The 26792-nt window shown below is 26.5% G+C and overlaps 1 protein-coding gene across 1 annotated transcript; it reads left to right on the top strand.

The window, feature by feature from the left end:
• Window positions 1-716: 716 nt before the first annotated feature.
• LOC122525650 (protein cycle) lies at window positions 717-25080 on the top strand (the record flags this gene model as incomplete). The annotated part of the gene is given in 11 exon segments (XM_043648569.1): window positions 717-954; window positions 8717-8809; window positions 12975-13092; window positions 18327-18509; window positions 20599-20845; window positions 21042-21180; window positions 21255-21373; window positions 21455-21537; window positions 22372-22532; window positions 22633-22801; window positions 23242-25080. Coding segments are annotated over 11 exon segments (1695 nt in total). The 3' UTR covers window positions 23427-25080.
• Window positions 25081-26792: the final 1712 nt, after the last annotated feature.

Raw genomic sequence — 26792 nt, 5'->3', positions numbered from 1 at the left:
CTTTTCTCATTTTTTTATTATTATTATTATATTCGAGAAATAATTAGATAAAATGTAATAATTCATTATGTAAGAAAAATTATTCGATCGGTTAAACCTATGACGTGTTCGTTCTCTTTTTTTTTTCTTTTTTTTTCCTCTAATCATACTACAAATAATTAATTTAATGCAATTTTCATTGGTTAAATCGCCACTTTGAAATGTAGAAAATTCAGACTTGAGTATAAGTTTGTAATGAATAAATAAATTTGCAGTTTTATTACACGACTAACAATAATTAACAATGAGAGAATCAAATTGACGATAGATCGATTTTTTTGTTTTGTTTAATTCTACACAGTTGTAGTGGTCTGTCAGGAACACCATACACTGTGCCAATATAATAAAACCCAATCATATTCAATCGTTTCGAAGAAAACGAAGGGAGAAATTTATATACATTCTTATACACGTTATTAAATATTTTAAATTAAAAAAGAGATAAAGAGAGAGAAATTATAAAAAATTTGTAATTTAAATTATAAAATAAATTTTTGGTTAACCCTACATTTTTGGTGTTTTATGCATGAAAATTATTCAACTTTCCTCGCGAGGAAGGCTCAAAACTTTTCAACTCTTCTCAACAATTTGTTGTTTTTTTTTATTTTTCTAAATTAAAAAAAATATTCTTTTCCAATCGAATGGATAAATCGATTAACGAAATCATGGGTTTCCAGGCAGAATCACAGCGAAATAGAAAAACGAAGAAGAGACAAGATGAATACATACATCACAGAACTCTCAGCAATGGTGCCGATGTGTCACGCGATGTCCAGGAAACTAGACAAGTTGACTGTTCTACGAATGGCTGTTCAACATTTAAAAACAATCCTGGGAGCTGTTACCTCATATACGGAGGGTCATTACAAGCCAGCATTTCTCAGCGATCAAGAACACAAAACTCTGATACTTCAAGTAAGATATATTTAATATACTATATATAATATATAAATTAAAGTATTAAATATATTAAAATTAAATATTAAGTATATATTATAATACTGTATACTAATATATAAAAATAAAATAAAAATATTAAAAATATTAAAATTAAATATTAAAATACTATATACTAATGTGGAATGAATGCCTCCATGTCAAATACTTAAATAAGCATTGAAATGATAAAATTAAACGGTGGCTCCTGGATAAGTTCAATGGTTAAAGAGCAGTCAATCGCCCGGAAAGCGAAAGATCCGTGGTTCGAGTCCACGCGCGGCCCGATTTTTTCTTGAATCTTACACTAATCTATACAAATAAAATTAAATATTAAAATACTATATACTAAAAAATATAAAAATAAAATTAAAATATTAAAATTAAAAAATGAAAAAGATTAAATATTAAAGTACTATAAGTATACTAATATATAAAAATAAAATTAAAGTTGTATAATATAAAAACCTGATTTTACATATATAAGAATAAAATTAAAATATTAAATATTAAAATACCTATATACTAATATATAAAAATAAAATTAAAGTTGTATAATATAAAACCCTGATTTTACATATATATAAGAATAAAATTAAAATATTAAATATTAAAATACTATATACTAATATATAAAAATAAAATTAAAATATTAAATATTGAAATACTATACACTAATATAAATAAAAATAAAATTGAAATATTAAATATTGAAATACTATACACTAATATAAATACAAATAAAATTGAAATATTAAAATAAAAAATATATTAATATATTAAATATTAAATATTATAATACTATATATATTGTACATACTAAATTATTAATTAAAATACTATATAAAGTATCAAATGCAATATTAATATATAATATATATTTATTATATTTATATTGAAAAATTAATTCGTTAAAAACATTTGTAAAAGAATTTCTTTATTTTCTTAGATTTTTTTTGAGGAGGGGGGTTTTTTCAACTAACGGTGAAAGTATTATTTTGTATTACTAATGAAAAGGAAAAGATCAAATTCTCACGAACTCTAAATGCTTGAGAATCGTATAAGGAATATAGTGATCATTGATTTCTTTTAATGAGGATAACAAAAACGTTGAGTATATTTTAACGATTGCAAATGATAATAAGAAGAAGAACTTTTAAATGACTGTCTTATTATTATTATCAAATACAAGTAGAATTAATGTTCTTAGAAAATCGTACTTCGCGGGATTCCCGTAGCTCGATAGGTGGCCATTCATCTATTACTCTAACTTATACACGTTTGAAACAAAGAAAGAGAAAGAGAGAGAGAGAGAGTTGAAGTTAGTTTACGTATTTCTGCATGGGTACGTGTACGTGTACGTGTACGTGTATGTGTATGCGTATCTCTACAAACACGGAATAAGACTTCCTGGTAACTTCCAAGTGGTTACGTAATTCTAAATACCGATATTACGAGTACGTGAGAGTATTACTATGTTTTTGTCTCGAGATACTCTCCAACACCTTCTAATTTATGTCATTTATCATTTTTTTTTTCTTTTTTTATATTTTATATTTTCATACACACTTATTTTTATAAATATATATTAATCTTACTCACGTATTATATTTGTACAATTTTTGAATTATAAGTATAAAAAAAAAAGGAAAATAAGAGAGAAAATTTATAAGGATAATAAAAAAAATGATTGAACTTTCTCGTAGAACTTTTAACAAGCATTGACTTTCGTTAAATAGCTTTTGCAATGTTTCTTTCCTTCTCTCTCTTTTTCTCAACGAAGTGTAGAGAGATAGATCCGATACGAGGCAAAATCCGTGGGTAACCTTTCTCCCGCGTGCTACAGATTTTTCATCGATCTTAAGTCTCGTGCCAGCGAAAGGGAAGGGAAGGAAAGAAAAGAGAAGGGAAAGGAAGGGTAGGGAAGGGAAGGGAAGGGAAGGGAAAGGGTTGGTATACCAAAGCAGATAGATTTATGGTATATACCGAGTAACATACTTCTCTCTTTCTCTTTCTGCGTGTTAATAGTACCCATGCAATACTTGGTATAATACTTAGGTCACTATTCACCTACGCTTTTGATTTCGAACCAATTAACGTTATTTTCCAACTAAGTAAAAGAGAGTATTATAGTATAGTATATAGGAAAGTATATAATATATATATATATATATACAATAATACATAATCAAAGGTATACTTTCAAACGTAACAAATAAATACGAATTTAATGATCTCTCGTAATAATTGATAAGTCAAACTACTATGGCAGTTATGTGTTACATGTCTACGAATTATTATAGGATTACAATATATGTATAATCCCTATTGAATTTATCGTTCCATTTTCTATATGCTTTACTCTAATATATTATAACAAATGAATGATTATTTAACCCTTTGCACTCGACGACGATTTCGACCAAATTAAGTAGACATTTTACAGGTACTTTAAAAACATTTATAAACAAACAAGCGTATAGAAATAATCAAATATCATCAGTTTATTCATTTATATGTCGAAAAAAAGAAACTTTGATAAATACTACACTCTGTAATTAGTTTTGGTTGAGTCGACACTTGAAATAGGCCGGGCGCCGTATCGGCGCCGCTCGAGTGCAAAGGGTTAATGTTATTGTTATTTAAAACACGTTTGCGGACAGCAAAAAGAAAATAATGATATGGCATTTGTTTTCATTGTGATGTTGAATGACGTGAATGATAGAGATTTTGAGAATTGTTCATTTTTATTTTGAATTTTATTTTATGTAACTTTAAGTTTTTGTAATTATTATAACTGTAAAGGTAATGATTAAATGATTCTTTAATATATGATCATCTGACTGATCTTTATAAAATGTGTTTTTATCCAAATTTTGGATATCACAATTAATTTCAAAATAAAATGACCGTCACTTTTTTTTCATAGCTGAAAATTTTATTGTCCGCGAACGTGTTAAATAAATTTGTACAAATTTATTAGTTCGAATATCGTCTAATATATTCTTTCGTTATATCTTTCTATAACACGGTTTCAGCTCTAACGCGATAAGAAGATTGCAAAGAACCTTTTTTCTACGACACTGCACTTCTATAGCAATGGATAACATGATTTTTTTGTTTAACATATTTCAAAACCTAATTATTTTGTAATAATGAACGGTAGGTCTCATATAACACGGTTTTAAACAACACGGCATATTCTAGAAACTTAATTACCGTGTTATACCAGGGTTACCTGTGCTAACTTCAATTTCAAAATAAACATGGTTGTTCAAACATGGCGCTGATCTAAAACAAAAGACTCACCACGTTATCGGAGGATTAATTTATTTGTTATTCGGAAATCATTCAACGTGATATTCATTTATTTTATACTAAAAATAATCTATCTCTCTCATTATTATTATTATATTATTAAAATGATATTTATTTGAACCCACGAATGAAGTATAACACAAGTATACATTCGTATAAGTATTTTTTTTCGAAAAATAAATAACTAATATAGAAATGTAGCTTGATTAAGGAAAAATAATTGATTATCTTTGTTTCAAAAGCTTCATAATAATATAAAAAATAAACTGAATAAAAATTCAGTGGCCTAATTACCAGTTAACAACAATTACAACAACGTAGACAATTTTAAATAGATTTATTTACCCCCATATTTTCTTCTTCTTCTTCTTCTTCTTCTTTTTTTTATATTCTAGCAATCGCATAGAATTTAAAAAGAAATCAAAGAAAAATATATATTTAAGAACGCGTACCTCAAGATCTACGATTATAGATAACTTTTTAATCGCACGATACGCACGAACGATAATCGAATAAAACGTTTCTGGAAGGGACAACTCACTATAGCCTACACCATAGTTTCGATTCACTCCAGATTCCGTTACGCAGCTGAGCACAGAGAGTTTGCAACGGTAGTTAGCCAGTTCTATGCATTTCTCATTGTCCTGTTCATGTAACTATGTAAATACATATACATAGGTGTATACATGCACACGGGTTAGTTTTATCTACTATTGTAACTTTTCTTAACATTCACTCACTCACTCTCTCTCTTTTTCCTTCTTTCTCTTTTATGTATCACAGATAAAAGGTGATATTTGAACGATTCTATCTCTCTCTCTTTCTTTTTCTCTCTTTTTCTTTTTCTTTTTATTTTTATTTTTTTCTTTCTACGTTAGTACACTACTATAAAGTAAATATACATATATATATATTTTTTTTCTTTGGTGTAAAAGCGACCACGCCCAAAATACCAGACTTCAACGTTATCGTCGTGACTAGCATGGGTTTATAATTGCAGCATAAAGTTTCATTGTGAATTGCCTCGTATATTTCTTCGGTACCAAACGTCAATATGATATTATACGTATATCCGGATTTGTTTTTGGCGAAATACTATACTATGTATATTTGTCAAAGATATTCGTATTTATTTCTATTCTATTTGATTGAGATTTTACAGTCTGCTGTATATATGCATTATATATGAAATTCTAAGATGAAACAATTTCCAATTGAATTTATTTTTCAATGAACATTTACTTATAATTATATCGTTAATATAATAATTAATATTTATATATTAGAAACACTATTGTGTTAAAATTGTATTTAATTTAATTAACTTCGAAATGAAAATATATTTTTAACCGTAAATTTCGTTTATTTTGTTTATTCAAACATTTACGGGGATAACCATATTGTTATATAAAAAAAAGAAACAAAAAATATCGAAAGATAAAGATAAAATAAAGATTTAAATAAATATAAATAAACAAAATAATAAAATTCTAAAAAGATACATGATAATAAAGATAAAAATAAATAAATAAATATTATACGGGTACATAAAATAATATAAAAATAAATAAACAAGTAAATTAAAAAACAAAAAAGATAGAATACATACAAATAAATATAAATAAATAAATAAAATATACATAGAAATTAACAAGACATTAAATAAAATGACTATATAAATATATTTACAGAGAATAATAAATAAAGTTAAACAAAATTAAATTGAGCTTAGACAAAATTTAATGGACGAATTTAAAAAATAATCAAATTAAAATAGTAATAATAATTAATTCAATAGTAATGAATTACATACAAAAGTAAATGAAAAAGTAACATCATTACAAAAAAAAATATTGAATTATATAATTAAACAAATTGTAATTTTTTTTTTTTAAATATGTGAATTATTTCCTTTTCTAATCATTTTTTTATCCACGTGTTAGAACAATACTAACCAAGAAATATAATAACGAACTCGTAATAATGAACTAATGATTATAAAAAATCATTAGACATCTTTCAAAGAATTTAATCGTATTAGACAAAATTTAATGAACGAATTTAAAAAATAGTCAAATTCAAATAGTCATTCTTTTAATTTATGAGTTACTTTGAATTTGATCAGTTTACAAAATAAATGAAAAAGTAACATCATTACAAAAAAAAATATTGAATTATATAATAAAACAAATTGTAATTTTTTTTTTTTAAATATGTGAATTATTTCCTTTTCTAATCATTTTTTTATCCATGTGTTAGAACAATACTAACCAAGAAATATAATAACGAACTCGTAATAATGAACTAATGATTATAAAAATCATTAGACATCTTTCAAAGAATTTAATCGTATTAGACAAATTTTAATGAACGAATTTAAAAAATAGTCAAATTCAAATAATCATTCTTTTAATTTATGAGTTACTTTGAATTTGATCAGTTTACAAAAATAAATGAAAAAGTAACATCATTACAAAAAAAAATATTGAATTATATAATTAAACAAATTGTAATTTTTTTTTTTTAAATATGTAAATTATATCCTTTTCTAATCATTTTTTTATCCATGTGTTAGAACAATACTAACCAAGAAATATAATAACGAACTCGTAATAATGAACTAATGATTATAAAAAATCATTAGACATCTTTCAAAGAATTTAATCGTATTAGACAAAATTTAATGAACGAATTTAAAAAATAATCAAATTCAAATAGTCATTCTTTTAATTTATGAGTTACTTTGAATTTGATCAGTTTACAAAAATAAATGAAAAAGTAACATCATTACAAAAAAAAATATTGAATTATATAATTAAACAAATTGTAATTTTTTTTTTTTAAATATGTAAATTATATCCTTTTCTAATCATTTTTTTATCCATGTGTTAGAACAATACTAACCAAGAAATATAATAACGAACTCGTAATAATGAACTAATGATTATAAAAAATCATTAGACACATCTTTTAAAGAATTTAATCGTACTTTTATAATCCTCGAGATAATCGTCTTTTTTTTTAAGACGATAATTCTCATAGATCATCGGCAATGGCAGTGATGATAATTCTATGAACGATTTGTGATGAATCAGCAAAGGAAACATCTATTTGAAAGATATTACGTAGTTCGGATTAATTTAAACGGCCAAGAATACACGTATATTGTATATTTACATAAATAAATATGTTTATCCGTAATGTTTTTAAACAATGTCAGCATTTTTCTTACAATTTTATTTGTTTTTCCTCCTTTTTTTCTCTGTTTTTTTGTTGTTGTTGTTGTTTCTTCGGCCGTAAATAATTCTCTTTTTTTTGTATATTCATTAAAAGAAACAATTCTCGTTATTATTATTATTATTATTAAGAATAAATGCAACTTAACGAATTGTCATGTATTAATTATTAATAATTTATTTTTCAAATTCTTTTGAAGAGTCTTTTAAGTATCATCATTGATATAATTGGACATGCCAATATTGATGAAATTTCATGAAACTAAATGTTTTTTATTTAATTAATAGGTATACGTTAGTTAAATACGTCTTATTGTATAATCTTAATCAAAATTTTCATAAATATATAAACATATATACATATATTGTTATATTAATACAATTGTTAATGTTAAATAATCTTTCACATATTTTAACTTTAAACTTTAATATCACAAAGAACATATATGCCGAATTTTAATTGTAATTAATTTGAAAATAGTTAATTGTTTTTAATTGCTTCTTTTTACATTGTTCGGGATACGTTTTGTTTGATCGTTTGTTTAAAAAGTTATAAAATTAAAAAAAAAAAGAAGTGTAATACGATATCGCGAATGTTCGTTTTTGTGTAAAAAGAAAATTATGTAATGCTTATTTCTCTCCTGAGAGAAGTACAAAAAAAAATATATTAAAAAAAAAGAAAACAACTTTGAACACGAAGTAAAAGTTACATTTATTATTTATTATCATGTATATAATATATATATATATATATATTTTATATATATTTTTAAAATTTATTATTTATAAAAATAAAAATAAATATTTTTATAATCAAATTGAATAAAATATCTTACTTTTATATATATTTTAGATATATTTTTAATATTTATTATTTAGTTGACTCGAAACAATATGACATCGTAATGAATTGTTTGAATTATTTTATTAAATAAGAAAGAGAGAAAGAGAGAGAGAATAATATGTAAAAAGAATTTCTAACAAAGTTCGAGATAATAATATATAAAATTGTAAACTAGATCCAAGGAATCGTCTCTTTGAGAAAATATTAATTTAATAAACAAGAAGAAGACGATAGTAACTTGGAGGTAGCAACATTGTTAAAACGGTTGGCTCAGTTGCACGTTATGTAATTTCAATTAAATGCTTGTTTTCAGTGACGTAACGGTCAACTCCTCCTGTTTCAGGCCGCGGAAGGCTTCGTCTTCGTGGTGGGTTGCGATCGTGGAAGAATTCTCTACGTATCCGAGTCGGTCTCGCAAACTCTCAATTACTCTCAGGTACCGAATCACGATATAAGACACAAACTCACGAGCTTTAACTTTACGAGAACTTCAAACTTATGGTTTTAATGGTTTTGCAACATCCAAATGTATACAATATAATCGATATGATATTTTATCTACACTGTTAGATAATTCATTGTTAGAAAATACATTTTATTTCATTATTTCTTTATCATTTATTATTATTATCGATCAGTATATCAATTATGTATATATTAGACTGTGCCAAATAAATCGACTATTTTTTTTTTTTCGGTCCCATATCAAAATTTCGTTGAGAGTGACGAAAAAAAAATTGTGTCAAAATTTGAGCCCTCTATCTTCATTTTTCAGTTAGCGCTCGCTAAAATAAGAATTTTCGCCAAAAAAAGTTTTTTTTCACTTATTTTTTGGTTATAGACAATTCAATATACCAAATATTAAAAAACCCTTGGTATGGTTTTGTAGGAAATTAAATTCTCTACAAAGATGATTTTTTATCGAACTTAAAAAGTCAACAGCTTTTTTTTTATAGCTGATTAAATTACATTTCGTTCTATAATTTTCATTTTTAATTATTGATGAACACTTATTAAACTACTTCCTAACGAAAAGAACATACTAATGCAATTTTTCTAGGAATATTTATGATCTAAAAAAATAGTTTTTATGCCGTAATGAATGTAAATACTGTTGAGTAATTTATATTCTTTACTTTTAAAATAATGAATTACATGTCAATTCTATTTTTTTTTGTTTTTCACCTTATTGATTCACACACACACATTCGGTGAAATTTTTCTGTTTACAGTGAGAATTGCACAAACCTATGATTGTATAAAAAATCATTAGTATTTTAATAGAAATAGAAACATTAATATAATTATGATATAATTAGAATATAAACATTAATATAATTATGATAGACACAAAACAAGAAGATTTAAAATCATTCGGCTCAAAAGATATAAGTGATTTTGTTACTCAAAAGTCGATGGTTTTATTCGAGAAGTTCGGTTTATCTACAAGTTTTCTTGATTTACCTGCAGATCAATGGGAATTCGATGACGAGTACCAGGCTTCTTTAAAAATTGTTCGATCGATAAAAGTTGTAAATGATATTGCCGAAAGAGCTGTAGCGTTAATTGATAAATATAATGGTAGTCTCACTTGTGATGAAGAACAAAAACAGTTTTTATTACAAGTTGTTGCTGAGCATCGCAAAAAATATCCCAATTGTAACAAACGAAATTTATGTGAGTAATATGTTTACTCGAATCTCATAACTGATTTTAAAATAATTCAAGTAAAGATCTTATTAGTTTCATTTATATATAACAAGATTAAAAGTGTGTCTATCATAATTATATTAATGTTTATTTAAAAAATGTAAGCTCTTTAAAACTAGTAAAACATATGAATAAAGACAATAATAAAGATTAGCATATCATTTTTTTAATTTATTAAAATTTTTTAAGATATTTCGTTTTTAGTAATTATCTATTTCTATTAAAATACTAATGATTTTTTATACAATCATAGGTTTGTGCAATTCTCACTGTAAACAGAAAAATTTCACCGAATTTTGTGTGTGTGTGTGAATCAATAAGGTGAAAAACAAAAAAAAATAGAATTGACATGTAATTCATTATTTTAAAAGTAAAGAATATAAATTACTCAACAGTATTTACATTCATTACGGCATAAAAACTATTTTTTTAGATCATAAATATTCCTAGAAAAATTGCATTAGTATGTTCTTTTCGTTAGGAAGTAGTTTAATAAGTGTTCATCAATAATTAAAAATGAAAATTATAGAACGAAATGTAATTTAATCAGCTATAAAAAAAAAGCTGTTGACTTTTTAAGTTCGATAAAAAATCATCTTTGTAGAGAATTTAATTTCCTACAAAACCATACCAAGGGTTTTTTAATATTTGGTATATTGAATTGTCTATAACCAAAAAATAAGTGAAAAAAAACTTTTTTTGGCGAAAATTCTTATTTTAGCGAGCGCTAACTGAAAAATGAAGATAGAGGGCTCAAATTTTGACACAATTTTTTTTTCGTCACTCTCAACGAAATTTTGATATGGGACCGAAAAAAAAAAAATAGTCGATTTATTTGGCACAGTCTAATATATACAACTAATTCTGTTTTACACGATTTCGATTTAACACGAATTAGGAAGAAAATTTAATTCTCTTTTTAAACGACTTATTTTGATTGAACATTTGACTTACCCAAATTCTAAGAAGTCAATTTTACTTTTACTTTTACTTTTATTTTTATAACTTCGACATTCGAAACAAGGAATGAATTTTGCGTAAAAATCAATAAATAGTAAGTTATAGTTTCAAAACCTGGTTTTATTAAACCCTTAATTTATAATATCACCTAAGAAACTTTGTAAATCGGTCGGGCCAAATGTAACCAAAATGTCTGACAAGGAGACCTTACGGTTGTGTATCAACGGATTTTTATGAGCTTTGGTATATCAGTAGTACACCTTTAAGGTATACTTCCGGTACAATATTTTCGTTCAATGGCCAGCCAATTTTGAGAAAAAAGCTTTCAAAATTTGCTTTTTTTTTATATATATATATGTGCTTATGTTCTTGTAAAATCCAATGTGTTTTTTAAATGGTGCAATAGCATAGGTACTAGCGTTCTCGGCTGTTAATCCGGTGGGTTAGTGTTCGATTCTTGATGGGGAAGTAATTATTTTTTTTAAGTTTCTTTTATCTATAAGTTTAAAACAATTTGTTAACACACACACTTTCATGAATATTTATTAAAAATTTTTATCGAAACAATTTAAATTCTTATTGAATTAATTACATTTTTTTTGAATGAAATTTTTAATGATTAGAGTATACACATTTATAATTGTTATTTATTACTATTAAAGTTGTATATATTTTTATAATGTTTACTGGTTAACAAATAAAATGAAAACTATAATTCTACAAAATAATCGTCTCTAATTAATTAGCGCGAGATTTTAAAAAATGTATTATTATATTTCCAATTTTTTTTTATGATAATTTTCATTCTCTTTTCTTTATATAATTAAAAATTAATAAACGTAAAAAACATTTTTCCAATTTATAGATAGAAAAAATTTATAAAAAAAAAAAAGTTTTCCAAGAAGACTCGAACCCTAAAAAAACCCAACATTTTGTTAAATTTATAAGAATATAAGCACCCGTACAAAAAAAAAGCAAATTTTAAAAACTTTTTTCTCAAAATTGGCTGACCAATGAACGAAAATATTTTACCAAGAGTATACCTTAAAGGTTTAATACTGATATACCAAAGCTCATAAAAATCCGTTGATACACAACCTCCTAAGTAAGGTCTCCTTGTCAGATTTTTTTCAAATTTTGCTCACTTGTAGTAGTCTATGAGAATATTCATCGTGCTTTTAAACATGGCGTGTATATTTAACCGTTTGCGAAAAACATTGAAATTTGACAACAAATAAATTCTTTTTACGTGTAACTCATATCATCTTGCCTAATTTTTGTATTCATGAATTTTTGACACATTTTTTTCCTTTTCAAATGATAATTTATTTTGTATGATACATGTGAAATCTTTATGAAATAAAACGTTTAAGATCCTAACCTAAAAACTCATGGTTTATTGTATTATTTTTGCTAATTTCTTGGGACTGGAATCAATCTACTATTTTTCCATAGATTCAATATATTTTTTTACACGAATTTTTTTTACACGTATTCTTCGAAAACAGAATTAGTGTATAAACGTTACCATGAAAGACCGAAATTGGAGAATGTCAAGATACACACGGTCACTTGTTGTATGTTCACAAAATTAATGTATAAAATTAACGTATACAAATAATATTGTTAATTAATTAATATATAATGAATAATACATTTAATTATTAATGTATAATTAACGTATAAAAATAAACCATAATATTCGATCTTTCACCGACATATTTGGTATCTGTTGACAAACGATCATGTGAATCTTGACATTCTTCAATTTTGATTTTTCATGACAACATATTTGTACTACGAATCATTTTATATATATGCAAATACACATTAGAATAATTCACTGTAATAAAAATAATGAAATTAACATGATATGTTAGAATGAATTAAATTAAAAAAAAAGAAAATAAATAATAATAAAAATATTTCAGGGTGATCTTTTGGGTCAAAGTTGGTTCGACATACTTCATCCGAAGGACGTGGCCAAAGTAAAGGAGCAGCTATCCTCGTCAGATTTAAGTCCACGAGAACGACTGATTGATGCGAAAAGTAAGTATAAGTGTATTCATAAATGTGCTCATAATTATGAAAGTGATCTAAGTCATATATTTCTTGTTTATTGAAATAACAAACAACTACCAATCATTTTTGATAATGAATGAATTACATTGAATTAATTTATTTTCAAATAATGTGGTGTGAAATAACTAATAAACTTATTTTATTTTAATTTTCACTTAGACCACTTTCATAATTATGGGCACATATGAGTTGTTTATTTTGAAACTGGTGTAAGTCAATTTTACAAAATTAAAACAGTTAGTTACGTTAATAGTTACATTTTTATATGATCTTTTTATTCTGAAGCAACTATTTATTAATATATTTAAAATCTATAATATTTTGTGTAACACGAAAATTCGTTGGTTAATGAAATGATGAAAATGTTTATTTTGAAAGTGACGTAAGTCCAATCATAGCGATCAAAAACATATTATTTCTTAAATAATGTTAATAATATCAAGTTTGCACATCACTATACAAAAAAAACGAGATCACTGACAAACCTAAAATACAAAGACACATTTAATAGATTTATTACATTATATCACATCATAATTATTTTAAATTCCTTCCGCACACACAAACTGGAGAAAATTGAATAATTTATCTATCTATATGTGTTTTTGATGAAGTTTAAGTTTAAGTTAAGTTAAGTTGAGTTTAATGAAACGCATTTAAGGGGTTATACGCAGTTAGGATTTTCAAAAAATCGATTTTTTTTTTGCATTTTCGGAATGTACATATATTTAAGTATATTCTCTGAAAATTTCAAATCGATCCGACAAATATTCTTCACTTCATGTAAGCTGCAAACAAAAATTTTTAACTATGTGTAAACGTCTCTTTGAAACTTTAAACGCGTTTTTCTCAAAACGGTATTTTCAAAGTCGGTGATCTCGATTTTTCAAAAACGGCTTAACCGATCGGTTTCGAATTTTTACACAATCTTCTTAGATATATTCCTCAGGTATTAAGTATAAGGAATAATTTTTAAAAAAATTTATTACTATTTTTTTGTAACAATTTAGAGCGAAAATTTTAGTCAAAAACAACAACTTTTTTTCAAATAGACGCCATTTTGTCAAAAATCAAAATTTTTAAAATTCCTCTCGTTAATACCTGCATTAATCTATCCTTTAAAAGAATCCACCATATTTTTTAATTTCGGATAATCCAAACCGCCAAAATGGAGATCACCGCCAAACGTCTTTTTTTAGAGGACGTTCAGGAAATCATCTACAGGAGCAGTGCAGATTAATATTTTTACAGAATCGACGCGCTATTGTATTCTCAAAAGTTCACTCTATTTGAATTACCAACAATTTTTTTTGAGAAATAAAAACTGTTTCTAGAAAAAATTTATGAAAATACGTCTTTTTCGAGCCTCGCAACTGCGTATAACCCCTTAACCTCGGTTTTTTGTAGCACATACGTTTTTATAACATTTGTTTATTTTCTTTGCAATTTTTTTATGAGATATTATTTATTGAACAATTTATTATTTATTATTTATTATTATACTATAAATATATTTAATATAAATATATATACTATTATATCATAAAAAAAAGTTCGAAGAAAGGCCTAAAACAGCACTGTGGTATTGTTTATGTTTTGTTTATATTAATTATATATTATAAACTTATAAAATATTATTTATTATTAATTATTTATTATATAATATATGAGGCATTTTTTGAAAATCAGAGTTAACTATCCAATATTTGTTCATTTTCTCCAAAAATACTCGGAATTTTGTAATAAAACTAATACATGATTAAAATATTAATCTGTTATTGAACCTACAAAGATAAAAATGTTTTAAAACTAACGATGTGATCTAAAATAAATCGAAAGCAACTTGCGCATGCCCAAATTTTCATGTAAAATTGTAAAAACACTACCTTCTGATATCTTCAAGGTGTCAACTATCTCCCGCAACTTCATTTTACATTTGAAAACTTCATTTTAAATTTGTACAATTTTCTAAAACATTTTTCTTTTATTTTCTTTTTGTTTTTCAAAATCACAACCGACGAGATTGTTCCATTGTGATTCTTAACGGCTCGCATAAAAATCGATATAAAAATAAAAAAAGAAAACAAAACAAAAACAAATTTCGATTGATAAGAAACAAAATATGATTCATTTATTTTCGAAGAAAGAAAATTCTGATTATATTCGATTATAGAAAATTTTCCGTGTCCTTAAACATCCATGTTTGACTTTCGACCCAGAGATCCATTAATTATAGCACCTTTCGACATTCACCTGACTGTGGCTTACGCGTCGATCAGGATAACGCAGATTACTCAGTACGATTTTCTTCCACATTCACCCGATGAAATGTCAGTCGTCCTGCAACATTTGCTTCCAAGACCGTTTGTCGATAAACATCTTTGCGAATCGGTGTTACCAGAGATAAACCAACGATTACGAAAGGATTCCTGCATTCAATAAAGAAAATAGACTAAACGAGAATTGTCATGATGATGATAATGATGATGATGGTGATGATGATGCAAAATATTCATCAAAACCATCGGTTATCTCTAATTATCATGTATCGACAAACATGAATGTACTTAAATCTATTGTTTTCATGCAGGAACCTAATAATTTGACATTTTCATTTTTAAACTGTTATCCTAACACTAGATTGCCTAAGCAAGTCATTTTGACTGCTTTTGTATTTTAATTAAAAAAATAATTATTTAAATAATGACACAGCTTCTTATAATTTTGTGACTTTTTCTACAACATATAAATGGGTTAAATAATCATTGTTGTTGCTCCCCCCCTCCTTCACTTCCGGTATATATATGTGTGTTATACCTATATTGCCGAAAAGCAGTCATTTTGACTGCTTGGAAAAGACCAGTTCGTAATGGTTCATAACTAAGTTATTTATGGTCAGTCAAGTGGGGTCCCGAATTTTTTAGAAGAACTGTGTCCCGAGATAAGTTCAAGCAAATTCTACGATTTATTCGTTTTGACAAACGGACTGAAAGAAGTACACGCATCCGAACAAATAAATTTGCCTTGATTTCAGAAATATGGGACAAGTTTATTGAAAACAGTCAAGCTTGCTATCAACCAGAGCAAAACATAACAGTTGACGAACAATTATCTCGAACAAAAGCTAGGTGCAAGTTTATACAATATATGCATAATAAACCGAATAAATTTAGTATCAAATTCTGGCTTGCATCAGACGTTACTAGCAAGTACATGTTGAATGGTTTTGCTTACTTGGGGAAAGATGAACAACTATCATCGTCAATGCTTCTAAGCGAATACGTTGTTCTGAAACTTGTCGAACCATATAAAGGATGTGGAAGAAGTGTCACGACCGACAACTTTTTTACGAGCATGTCACTAGCGACGAAATTATTGGACAAAAAAACTACATTAGTTGAAACTATTAGAGGAAATAAAAAAGAATTACCCAAAGCACCCAAACAATCGAAGGATAACATGCCTCGTTTTTCCACTCTCCTATATAGATCGGAAAATTGTGTCCTTACAATATATAAAAGCAAACCAAACAAGAGTAGCTGTTGTAAGTTCCAGGCAAAAATTTGTTAAAATTGATAAAAGTAATAGAAAAATGTTACCAGATTCTATGAGTTTTATAATAAAACAAAATTTGGAGTTGATATGACAGATCAAATTGCCAGAAAATATACGGTGAAATCTAGTTCTTGTAGATGGCCCCTCCAAATATTTTTTAACATTTTAGATTTGGCTGCAATAAATGCTTGGATCCTTTATAAAGAAGTGACCGGAATACAAATAGAACGAAAACAGTTCCTGTTTCAATAAGCAGAACAGCTTTCCGCTGATTACACAACTGAAAGAGAAAAACATTCATCACAACAGGAAGACCCACAAGTATCAACTGCAACATCTTCAAATACAACAGATTCTACCAAACGAAAAATTTATCAAATACGACTTTGCCACAATAACAAAACAAATAATATTTGTCAAAAATGTAAAAAGTATGTTTGCGGAAGATGTACATCCAAAAAGATTTGCACTTTCATTTGCTTAAAATGTCCAGATAATGTATAAATTATTTTTTTTCGAACTGAAATACATTTTTTTATTGTTAATACTTATTAATAACTTGTTATATAACTGTTAGTGATATAAAATATATTAAAAATTACTGTTAAACAAATTTTTTTGCGAATTAGTTATTTTTTCACAATGCAGTCATTCTGACTGCTTTCAAGCAATATAGGTATATACTAAGCTCCCGTCTTTCTAGTGCTAATTATGTTAGGTTATGTTATCCCACATTAAACTGTTATTATATTATTTAATGGATATCCTTGTATTTATATTTTCATACTTTCAACAATTTTAGAATATATATTTCCCCCCCCCCTCCAACATGTTCGTCCAATGAAATTTTCAACCTTTTTCGAGTAAATGTCTTAAAAAGTTATTTCAAAAATTTCTATTTATTCCATACGAGTTTAATCCAACGGTACGCGTCGTCATATCCTTCGTTTATTAATCTTAAAGTAATATATTCGATAATAGGTTGTAACATGAAATGATTATGCTGATTAGGATTATGTTAATAAATATAGATGGCCAGTATTTGTGTAATAGATTAGATGTTGATACAGGATTGCATAAGAGTTGCCTCAGGGTAGAATATTGATGCAGGATGCATACCGTTATTTTATTGTATATATTGATCATTTGTTTCAAATATTCATCAAAAATATCGATAACGCTACTGATAATATAATATTTTTATATATTTATATATTTTATTTATTTTTTATTATATATATTTTGTATATTTATTTATTTTTTATTTTATATATTTTTTATATATTTATTTATTTTTTATTATATATATATATTTTATATATTTATTTATTTATTTATTTATTTATTTATATAACAATAAATATCTACTTTAATTAACATTAAATGTATCAATGCTATATGTATACCTATTTCTACTATAGTAAATCAAATGACCAGTCTTCAAAAAGTCATATATTTTATGATATACGAATAACAAAAAATATAACATTTTTGCGATAAGAATTTTTGAGTCATTCGATAACAATTGAAATAATTTTTAAAAAAATTCTGCAAAAAAATTGTACAACCAGTTATGGTACGTGTAATGTTAACGATGAACGAAAAGGATGATTTTTAAGAATGTTATTGTAATTTTTTCTTTTCAGCTATGCTGCCAGTGAAAACTGACGTTCCGCAAGGCGTGTCCCGACTTTGTCCAGGTGCAAGGAGATCCTTCTTTTGTCGAATGAAACGTAAAGTCGAAGGAGTAAGATGCAACGAGTTACAAGTTAAAGAAGAAGCCGACACGACTACAGGTTGTCACAGACGAAAGAAACAACAAAATGTCGGTTAGTTGTAATGTTGTCTGTTTTTAATTTCACTTATACGGATTCGTGTCACTTTTCTACGAACACCTTTTTCACAATTATTCCGTACTAACAAAGAGGTCACGTATTTTTATCGTTTCTCTTGAATAATCAACACCACACAGTAGTTTTTGTTTTTTTTTTATTTTTGTTCTTGAACGAGTCTAATCGTTGACTGATTTCAATGATCTAAAGGGTTCCCTTTAGTAATCCAACGTTTACAAAATAAAAACGTATTTATTTTAGGCATATCACAATATCAAATGATATAAGAAATTATAAAAATAAACACAAATTTAGTATGTCATATTTTAGATACTTATATCACAAATGTACATTAGAATTCTAATAATATATTAGAATATTTAGATACTTATAAAAATGTATATCAGAAGCTCGGAATATTTTTTTTTAAATTTTCATTTGCTATTCATTACATTCAATACATTTATTTGATATTCCAGGGAATATTATATTTTCCCTATTAAAATTATATTAGATTTGTGAGAATTCATTTTTCTCATCGTTGCCTGATTTCAATGATCTAATGGGTTCCCTCTAATAATCTAACATTTATAGAATAAAAACATATTTATTTTAGGCATATAACAATATCAAATAATATACAAATTTATAAAAATAAACACAATTTTTGTATTTTTTTACATTTTAGATATATCAAGTGTATATTAAAATTCTAATAATATATGAGAATATTTAGAATTATATTAGAATATTTAGATACTGATAAAAATGTATATTAGAAGCTTGGAATATTTTTATTTGCCATTCATTACATTCAATACATTTATTCAGTATTCAAGGGAATTTTATATTTTCCCCATTAAAATTATATTAGATTGGTGAGAATTCATTTTTCTAATTGCCTGATTTCAATGATCTAAAGGGTTCCCTTTAATAATCTAACATTTATAGAATAAAAACATATTTATTTTAGGCATATAACAATATCAAATAATATAAAAATTTATAAAAATAAACACAAATTTTGTATGCCATATTTTAAATATATCAAATGTATATTAAAATTCTAATAATATATGAGAATATTTAGAATTATATTAGAATATTTAGATACTTATAAAAATATATATCAGAAGCTTGGAATATTTTCATTTGCCATTCATTACATTCAATACATTTATTTGATATTCCAGGGAATATTATATTTTCCCCATTAAAATTATATTAGATTGGTGACTATGCAATTGCATTTATCATAATGTTAGTGACAGATTTGTGCGTTAAACCCCTTCCCAAAAACAAATTTCTTTAAAATAATCCAACATAGTTATGCCGTTGACTAGTTACAGTCATATAATGAATATTTTTATGAATAAAAATATATATATATATATGTGTAAGATGATTACACATACATGCACACATAAATAACACGTATATAAACGCAAAGTTACGATTAAACTAACTTGAAAAATATATATTACGAAAGGAATTCGCGTTTCCTTTCGTTCAATGAAAGAGAAAGAGATAAAGATTAATTCAGGTAACACAAAGTTCTTCATCGAAGGTGAAAAATCTTGATGATCGGTGAAAGGACTTCGAATGCTGGCGCGTTCTACCATGTAGCATCACTTGAAATATCGTTATTACTATCTCGAATCACGGGAATAAAGTTCTTTTTTTCTCAAACCCCATAATAACATGGTAAGAAATGTTGTAGGTTCGCATAACTTTTCCTCTATCGTTTTATATATCTATCCTTTGTATGTGTATGTTTGTATAAACTCTGGATAATTGATACTTAGAACGTAAAATAGATTTTATACTCGTGTAAGTTATGGGTTTTTTTTTATCTTTAAGAATGAGTTTCGTTTTTATATGAAAATAGTATAAAATACACATAAGAATATATTACTTTCAATTTCTGTGATTTTTTTTTTCTTTTTTTTGCATTATACTTATACGAATTATTATTTTTTGTTATAATAAGAATGAATTTTTGAAAATATAAATGATATAATTATGTATTATAAATGATAAATATTAAACAATTATTTGATTGTTTGATCATTATACGTATTCTTAGATTGGAAGTATTGCGTGATACAATGTACTGGTTATCTGAAGTCATGGGCACCAGCAAAAATTGGTTTGGAAGAACAAGAAGGAGAAACCGATGGGGAAGCTTGCAATTTGTCGTGTTTGGTCGCAGTCGGTCGAATTCAAAGCGTACTCCCAACACCGTCAACCTCGCCAAGAAGACCGCGTCTTCGAACGATAGAATTTATCTCGAGACATGCCATGGACGGGAAATTCTTATTCGTGGATCAAAGGTCAGTTAGAATTAGCTACTATTTTGCAATATAACGACTAGAAAACGATGACGAGGAAGATGGAAATTATTTTGCCGTTCATTGAATGACCGCAAATGTTAATGAAGTTTTCTTCTGTGGTAAAGAATATAATAATAATAATAATAATAATAATAATAATAATAATAATAATATAATGTTTCTTTTCTATCTTTAGAGCCACATTGGTACTTGGTTTTCTCCCTCAGGAACTTTTGGGTACGAGCATGTACGAATATTATCACCACGATGATATACCACACCTCGCAGAATCACACAAAACTGCATTACAATCTTCCGAGCGTTTTACAACTCAAGTAAGTCAAATAATGTATGATGATTATCTTCTATGCGAGTCCTAACCTAAAATAATTGCATTCATTGTTTTTAGGTCTATAGGTTTCGAAATAAAAGTTCGAATTTTGTGAGGCTACAGTCTGAATGGAAATCCTTTAAGAATCCATGGACCAAAGATATCGAATATTTGATAGCCAAGAACTCAGCCGTCTAGTGAGTCTCGTCTCTTGTAATTGTGATTTTTAATCACATTTTAATATTGTATTTAATTATATATTTTATTTTATTTTTAAGTTGTGACATTAGACAAGCTGGAAATAGTACGAATAAATCCGAAGATTCCAGCGTGCAAGAAAATTATGAATACTTTGCTCAAAGTAAGTATTAAGGGGGCAAATACGTGTAAAACGATGTTTTCATTATGATTTTCATGAATTTTTTTAACGTATTAAAAATTTATGTTATTTATTAATATTATAAGGTCATTTTACACATATATTTGAGAACATATTCCGAAATTTTGAAAGATTTATCTCGATAACTAGCGGAGATATCAGCTTTCACGCATTTTAGGTTTCCATCCGACTGAGCAGTTTGCGTACATCTCGGAAGCCACAATTTTTATCAGAAATCAATTACAAAGAAAAATTACTTTTTTTATATGTGTATCTTCTATTTGAACCTCATTTCCCTAGAAAAAAATGAAAATTTGTATTTTCTAGAGGGGTGTGAACATAAAGCATGATTTTTTACTATTTTTTCATATATTGTTCATTATAAAAAAAATACTTTAAACAAAGATATCGCTTATGATTCAGGTTCAAATAGAGCGTAATTATATAAACAAACTATATTCCAAATTTCAAAATGATTGGTTGAAAACTTTGTAAGCTAGAGTGTACGCAAATCCGAAAAAAGCTCGACCGTTTCGTATTACATGCCACGCGTTCCGACACTTGAACGACGAGCGCTCACTTAATTGTTTATAACTTTTGAACGACTTGGATTTTTGACTTGAAATTTTATGGCTATATTTTTAAATAATTTTAAAAGCGATTTATAAAAAAAAAAAAATTAAATTTTTTGAAGCCTCTACACGTATTTCCCCCCTTAAATATATCATCTGCCGATAAGCATAGATTTTTTAAAAATTATTCTTATCAATAGAGATAATAATTATTTGTTTGTTTTTTTTTCTTTTCTAATTTTAGGCAATGGTGGCTTGGAAAGACTTATCACGAGTCACGTAGAGGTAAGTAAAATTGGACGACAAATAGCGGAAAACGTATTGGATCTTCAAAGACGTGGTGAAGATTCATCCACGGGAAGTAGTCCATGCCCAGGTATAGAATCCGCATTGTTAAATACCGAGGTAATTATATAATTACATTTTATTTCATAAAAATATAAATATTTGTACTATGCAAACACATTTGTTAAGAGCCAACTATTTATAACAATTGATATATTAGGGATCATCTTTCCGACCTAAGTCGCAGATTACGACCACCGCTTCACCAAAAAGAATTCACGAGGTCCCACAAGCAGGAATAAGTGCTGATAACAGCAGTAGCAACCCAACGTCCACGTACAACCATGTAGCCAACAACGTTCAACTCAACAGCATCGCGAACGACCAAGGTCATAGCTATTACTGTCTCTAGGAGTCGTTTATTGGTGTGTAGTGCGAATGCCGGATTTATCAGAAGAGAAGAATAGAAATATGTAGATCGGAAAGAACGAAAAAATAGAAAGGAGAAGAAATAATAGTTTATGAAAGCAAACAACATATATTGATTTATGTGCATGATCATGGAAATATATGTATAACATAGTAACACTCGCATACACGCATATATATGCATGTTCATGGACAATATTTATTTTAACCGATAATATTGTTATATATACGGATTTATTTCTCTTTGTTTAGTTTTTTATTTTTTTTATTTATTTTTTTTTTTGTAGAAAATCTTTTAACAAGCACTGAATTAAAATCTTGCACGGTTCCTATATACAATTATTCTCTTTGGATACAAATAGTAAAAACCACGCGCAACGTTAAATATAATTCTTTTTAGGACCGTTACCAGACGAGGATATGATGGAAATGATCGGTGGGACTACCATTAATGAGTCCCCAAATCCAGTCCCCTCCGATGGAAATGACGAAGCAGCTATGGCTGTGATCATGAGTCTTCTGGAAGCTGATGCTGGTTTAGGTGGACCTGTTGATTTCACCGGTTTACCTTGGCCTCTACCATAATGTGAATTACTATAGTGATTTTCTTATAATAACTTCTTCTTCTTTTTTTTCTTATTTTATTTTACTTTTTCTTTTCGGTTACCTCCATTACGCATCAGTGAACACATTTGTATAAGAGTCGTTAGTGAAAAAGTGTATATACTATATATATAACTCTTCCATGTACCTGTAATCGAAATTTTGACAAAAACATTTTTTCAACACTCAAGTATATATATATATAGATGAATTATTCAATGAATCTTCCAAGTATTTCGATTAAATGGTACATTTATGTTAGTAAAAACTTGATAATGCTTGTTCTCTTGACGTATAGAGTTATACATGGTGCTAAAGTGGTGTCGCGTGGTATACAGATCAGTGACAATTGATGTCCACGTTTTATGAACGTTCCTTAGCATTTATTGTTACGTTACAAAAAAAGAAACAGAATAACACGACAGAGTATTTTGACATTTTATGTGCTTAAAATTAAATAATACTACATGGAAAAAAAAAGAATGTATCATTCATAATGTTTAGAAAAAGAGACTTTTATGTGTAAGACAACATCTTACGTCTGTCAAATTTAGTTTATGTATAAAATAATTTATTTAACATTAATATGCGATATTGTGTGAAAAATATCCTATGAAGAATAGTGTTGACGATGATAATGATGATGATGATGATGAAAAATGGAAATGAAATTTTTCAATGTTTTTCAATTTTGCTAAAAATAATGATAGACGCTATAATTGTAAATAATATAGAAAGGTCTCTTTATTATTGTAACATGATGCTAAGTGTACCTAATTAATATTTAAGAATTTCAGCATCGACTTGAAGATATCTTTCTCATACTATTGTGGAATTAACTATGGTGTTTAGAGTATTGCGGATGTCAATATTGTGCAATATAAGGATTCCTAATGATGAATTAATTCCCTACAAAACTGTAATGTTAATTTTTTCAAATATGTGTTATGTAAGTATTTGTAACCGATGTGATTACATGTCCGAGAAATCATTGAATTTTAAATATTCGACTATTTCGAACATATCCATTTTGTATTAGATATATATGGTTTCATTTTATAAATAATACTCTTAATACATTACGAATATAATTTATATTTCATTATTATTTCAATGAAATATGAAATATAGAAGAATGTATCTTACTCTTCGATGGATTATATTTTTGTGCGCTTTGTGACTGATATTATTAATAAATTTCCTTCTTTTATTAATTAAATGATATAAAAATGATCAAATACTTTTTGAAAATTTAATTTTAAAAAAATCAATAGAAAATTGTAAGATCTTGTCCGATATTTTTGTGTTATTGAATATATTTAATTTGTTATCTCGTAAAAATAATGAAATTTATAGTATACGTCGAAGAGTGAGGATCAAGGCTGTGAAAACTGATTTTCTTTCGCTCTGTAAAATTGCTTTATATGTGCAAATTTGTAAAACTAAGAAAGTTATTAGATTTAAAAAAAAAAAAGAAGAAAAATTTAGGAAAACTGTTTAAGGTAACAGATTAATTATAAAACAGTTTGCTCATCTATAGTTAAGATAATCCCTTCGACGTTAATATCAAGTAGAAATGATTTATCTCAAATTATAGATCGAATAAAAGATATAGAAAATTTATAGTAAATTGCAATAGAATTATTATCTTTTCTTTTACTACCTCTTTTACATTATATTTGATTTATCTAGTATCGTAAGGAAAAGAAAATTATAATATTATATTTCTAAATTAAAATGAAAAAAAATAAAGAAAAAAAATGGAAGAAGAATATACATACGATAAAATACATTTGATTTAACAAACATAGTAAAACGCGATTTTATGTGTATTATACTTAATAAACTTCTAAGGTAGAAATTTCATTGTTATGAACAAAAAAATAATTTTAATCGTAAAAAAAAATGAATTAAAAATAAATTAATTAAAAACTTGTTTCCTAACAGACAGTAATAATTTGTGTATAATTAATTATTTAATATATATATATATATTCTTATTTTCAGTATTTTTGAATTTTCATGCGCCCAGAGAGGTTCACATGATATAAAGTGAATAAAAAAAATATCCCTTATATTTCAAGTCATTATCTCAATTCTTTGCCACACAGCAATATAGTTTTCCGTCTAAATAACATATGATTTTTGTCATTCGATGATGAATTCTTTTTTTCAGCCAAAGTAATTGTTCAAAAAATTTGAAACTTTGTAGATTTGTTTTTGATAATCGTTTCTATAACCCAGAATGTTCACAGATTTTTAGCTATTATAATTTTTGAGTCAATATTTATTGTTATATAATTGTTATATTATAATATACGATATAATTAGAAATTAGAAAATGTAAAAATAATTTATATAACCTAAGGATAGAAAAACTTATAAAAAAATAAATCCCCCACAAAAAATCGAACGTTAATAACCAGCGCGAGAAGCGAAGACGTTACTACTTACGCTAACGCACCACTTGATGATACCTCAATTTATTTCGTACAATTCTTAAGACTTCGAAGATGAATCAGAATGCATTACTGTTTTCTTATAACATAATAAAAATGAATTAAAATTATGTATAGACAAAAAATAAATTCCACGTTTTTAGAATATCCTTTCATATATATCTTGAATTAATTTTATGTGTGGATATAAAATTCTTCATTTTCAAATATGTGTTTAATTTGATATACAATTAAATTTTTGTGAGGCAAGAAATTAATATCAATTAATTATTCTAATTAATTTTATGGCGAGGCACAAAATTAATTCATTATTTTTACTCTCTACTAAATAATAATAGTTCCTGTTAAAATGAATTATTTTTTTTTTTACTCAAGGTTCATTATTTTTGACAATAAATAAAGAAACGGCGTGCCATAAGCATCAAGATTCGATTTAAAAACGCCGCGCTTATACGCCGATATATATAGATATACAGAACGCTCGACACTCGATGGCCAAAACGAAAAATTCTCGTTATCGCCTAAACTAATAGAAAGGGGAAATATATCGGTTTCTTCTCTCACTCGCACTTGCATTCAAGACCGAGAGTCCCGAAGATTGCCGAAGATCCTTCGTTTATGTATTAGTACACACGGACGCTCGCACGCACACTAGCCCGCTCGCGTGTAAAAGCCGACTGAGAGGCGGGACTTGCTTCCCCACTCTTACAATTATTTTCACCATCTTTTTTCCAATATTTCTCGCTTATTTTTGCAGATACGAAGATATTTCATAGAACATTTTTTATGCATTTTTTTATTCTCTACAACATTTGTTTGAAACTTTTTTCGATTAAATGCCTAGATTCTAAGATAAAGCCATTTTTTAACAATTTTTATCCTTCTTTAC

This window comes from Polistes fuscatus, unplaced genomic scaffold (assembly GCF_010416935.1).
Source record: "Polistes fuscatus isolate 324 unplaced genomic scaffold, CU_Pfus_HIC Scaffold9, whole genome shotgun sequence".
NCBI classification, from domain to species: domain Eukaryota; kingdom Metazoa; phylum Arthropoda; class Insecta; order Hymenoptera; family Vespidae; genus Polistes; species Polistes fuscatus.
This window is presented reverse-complemented; position numbering and strand designations above follow the sequence as displayed.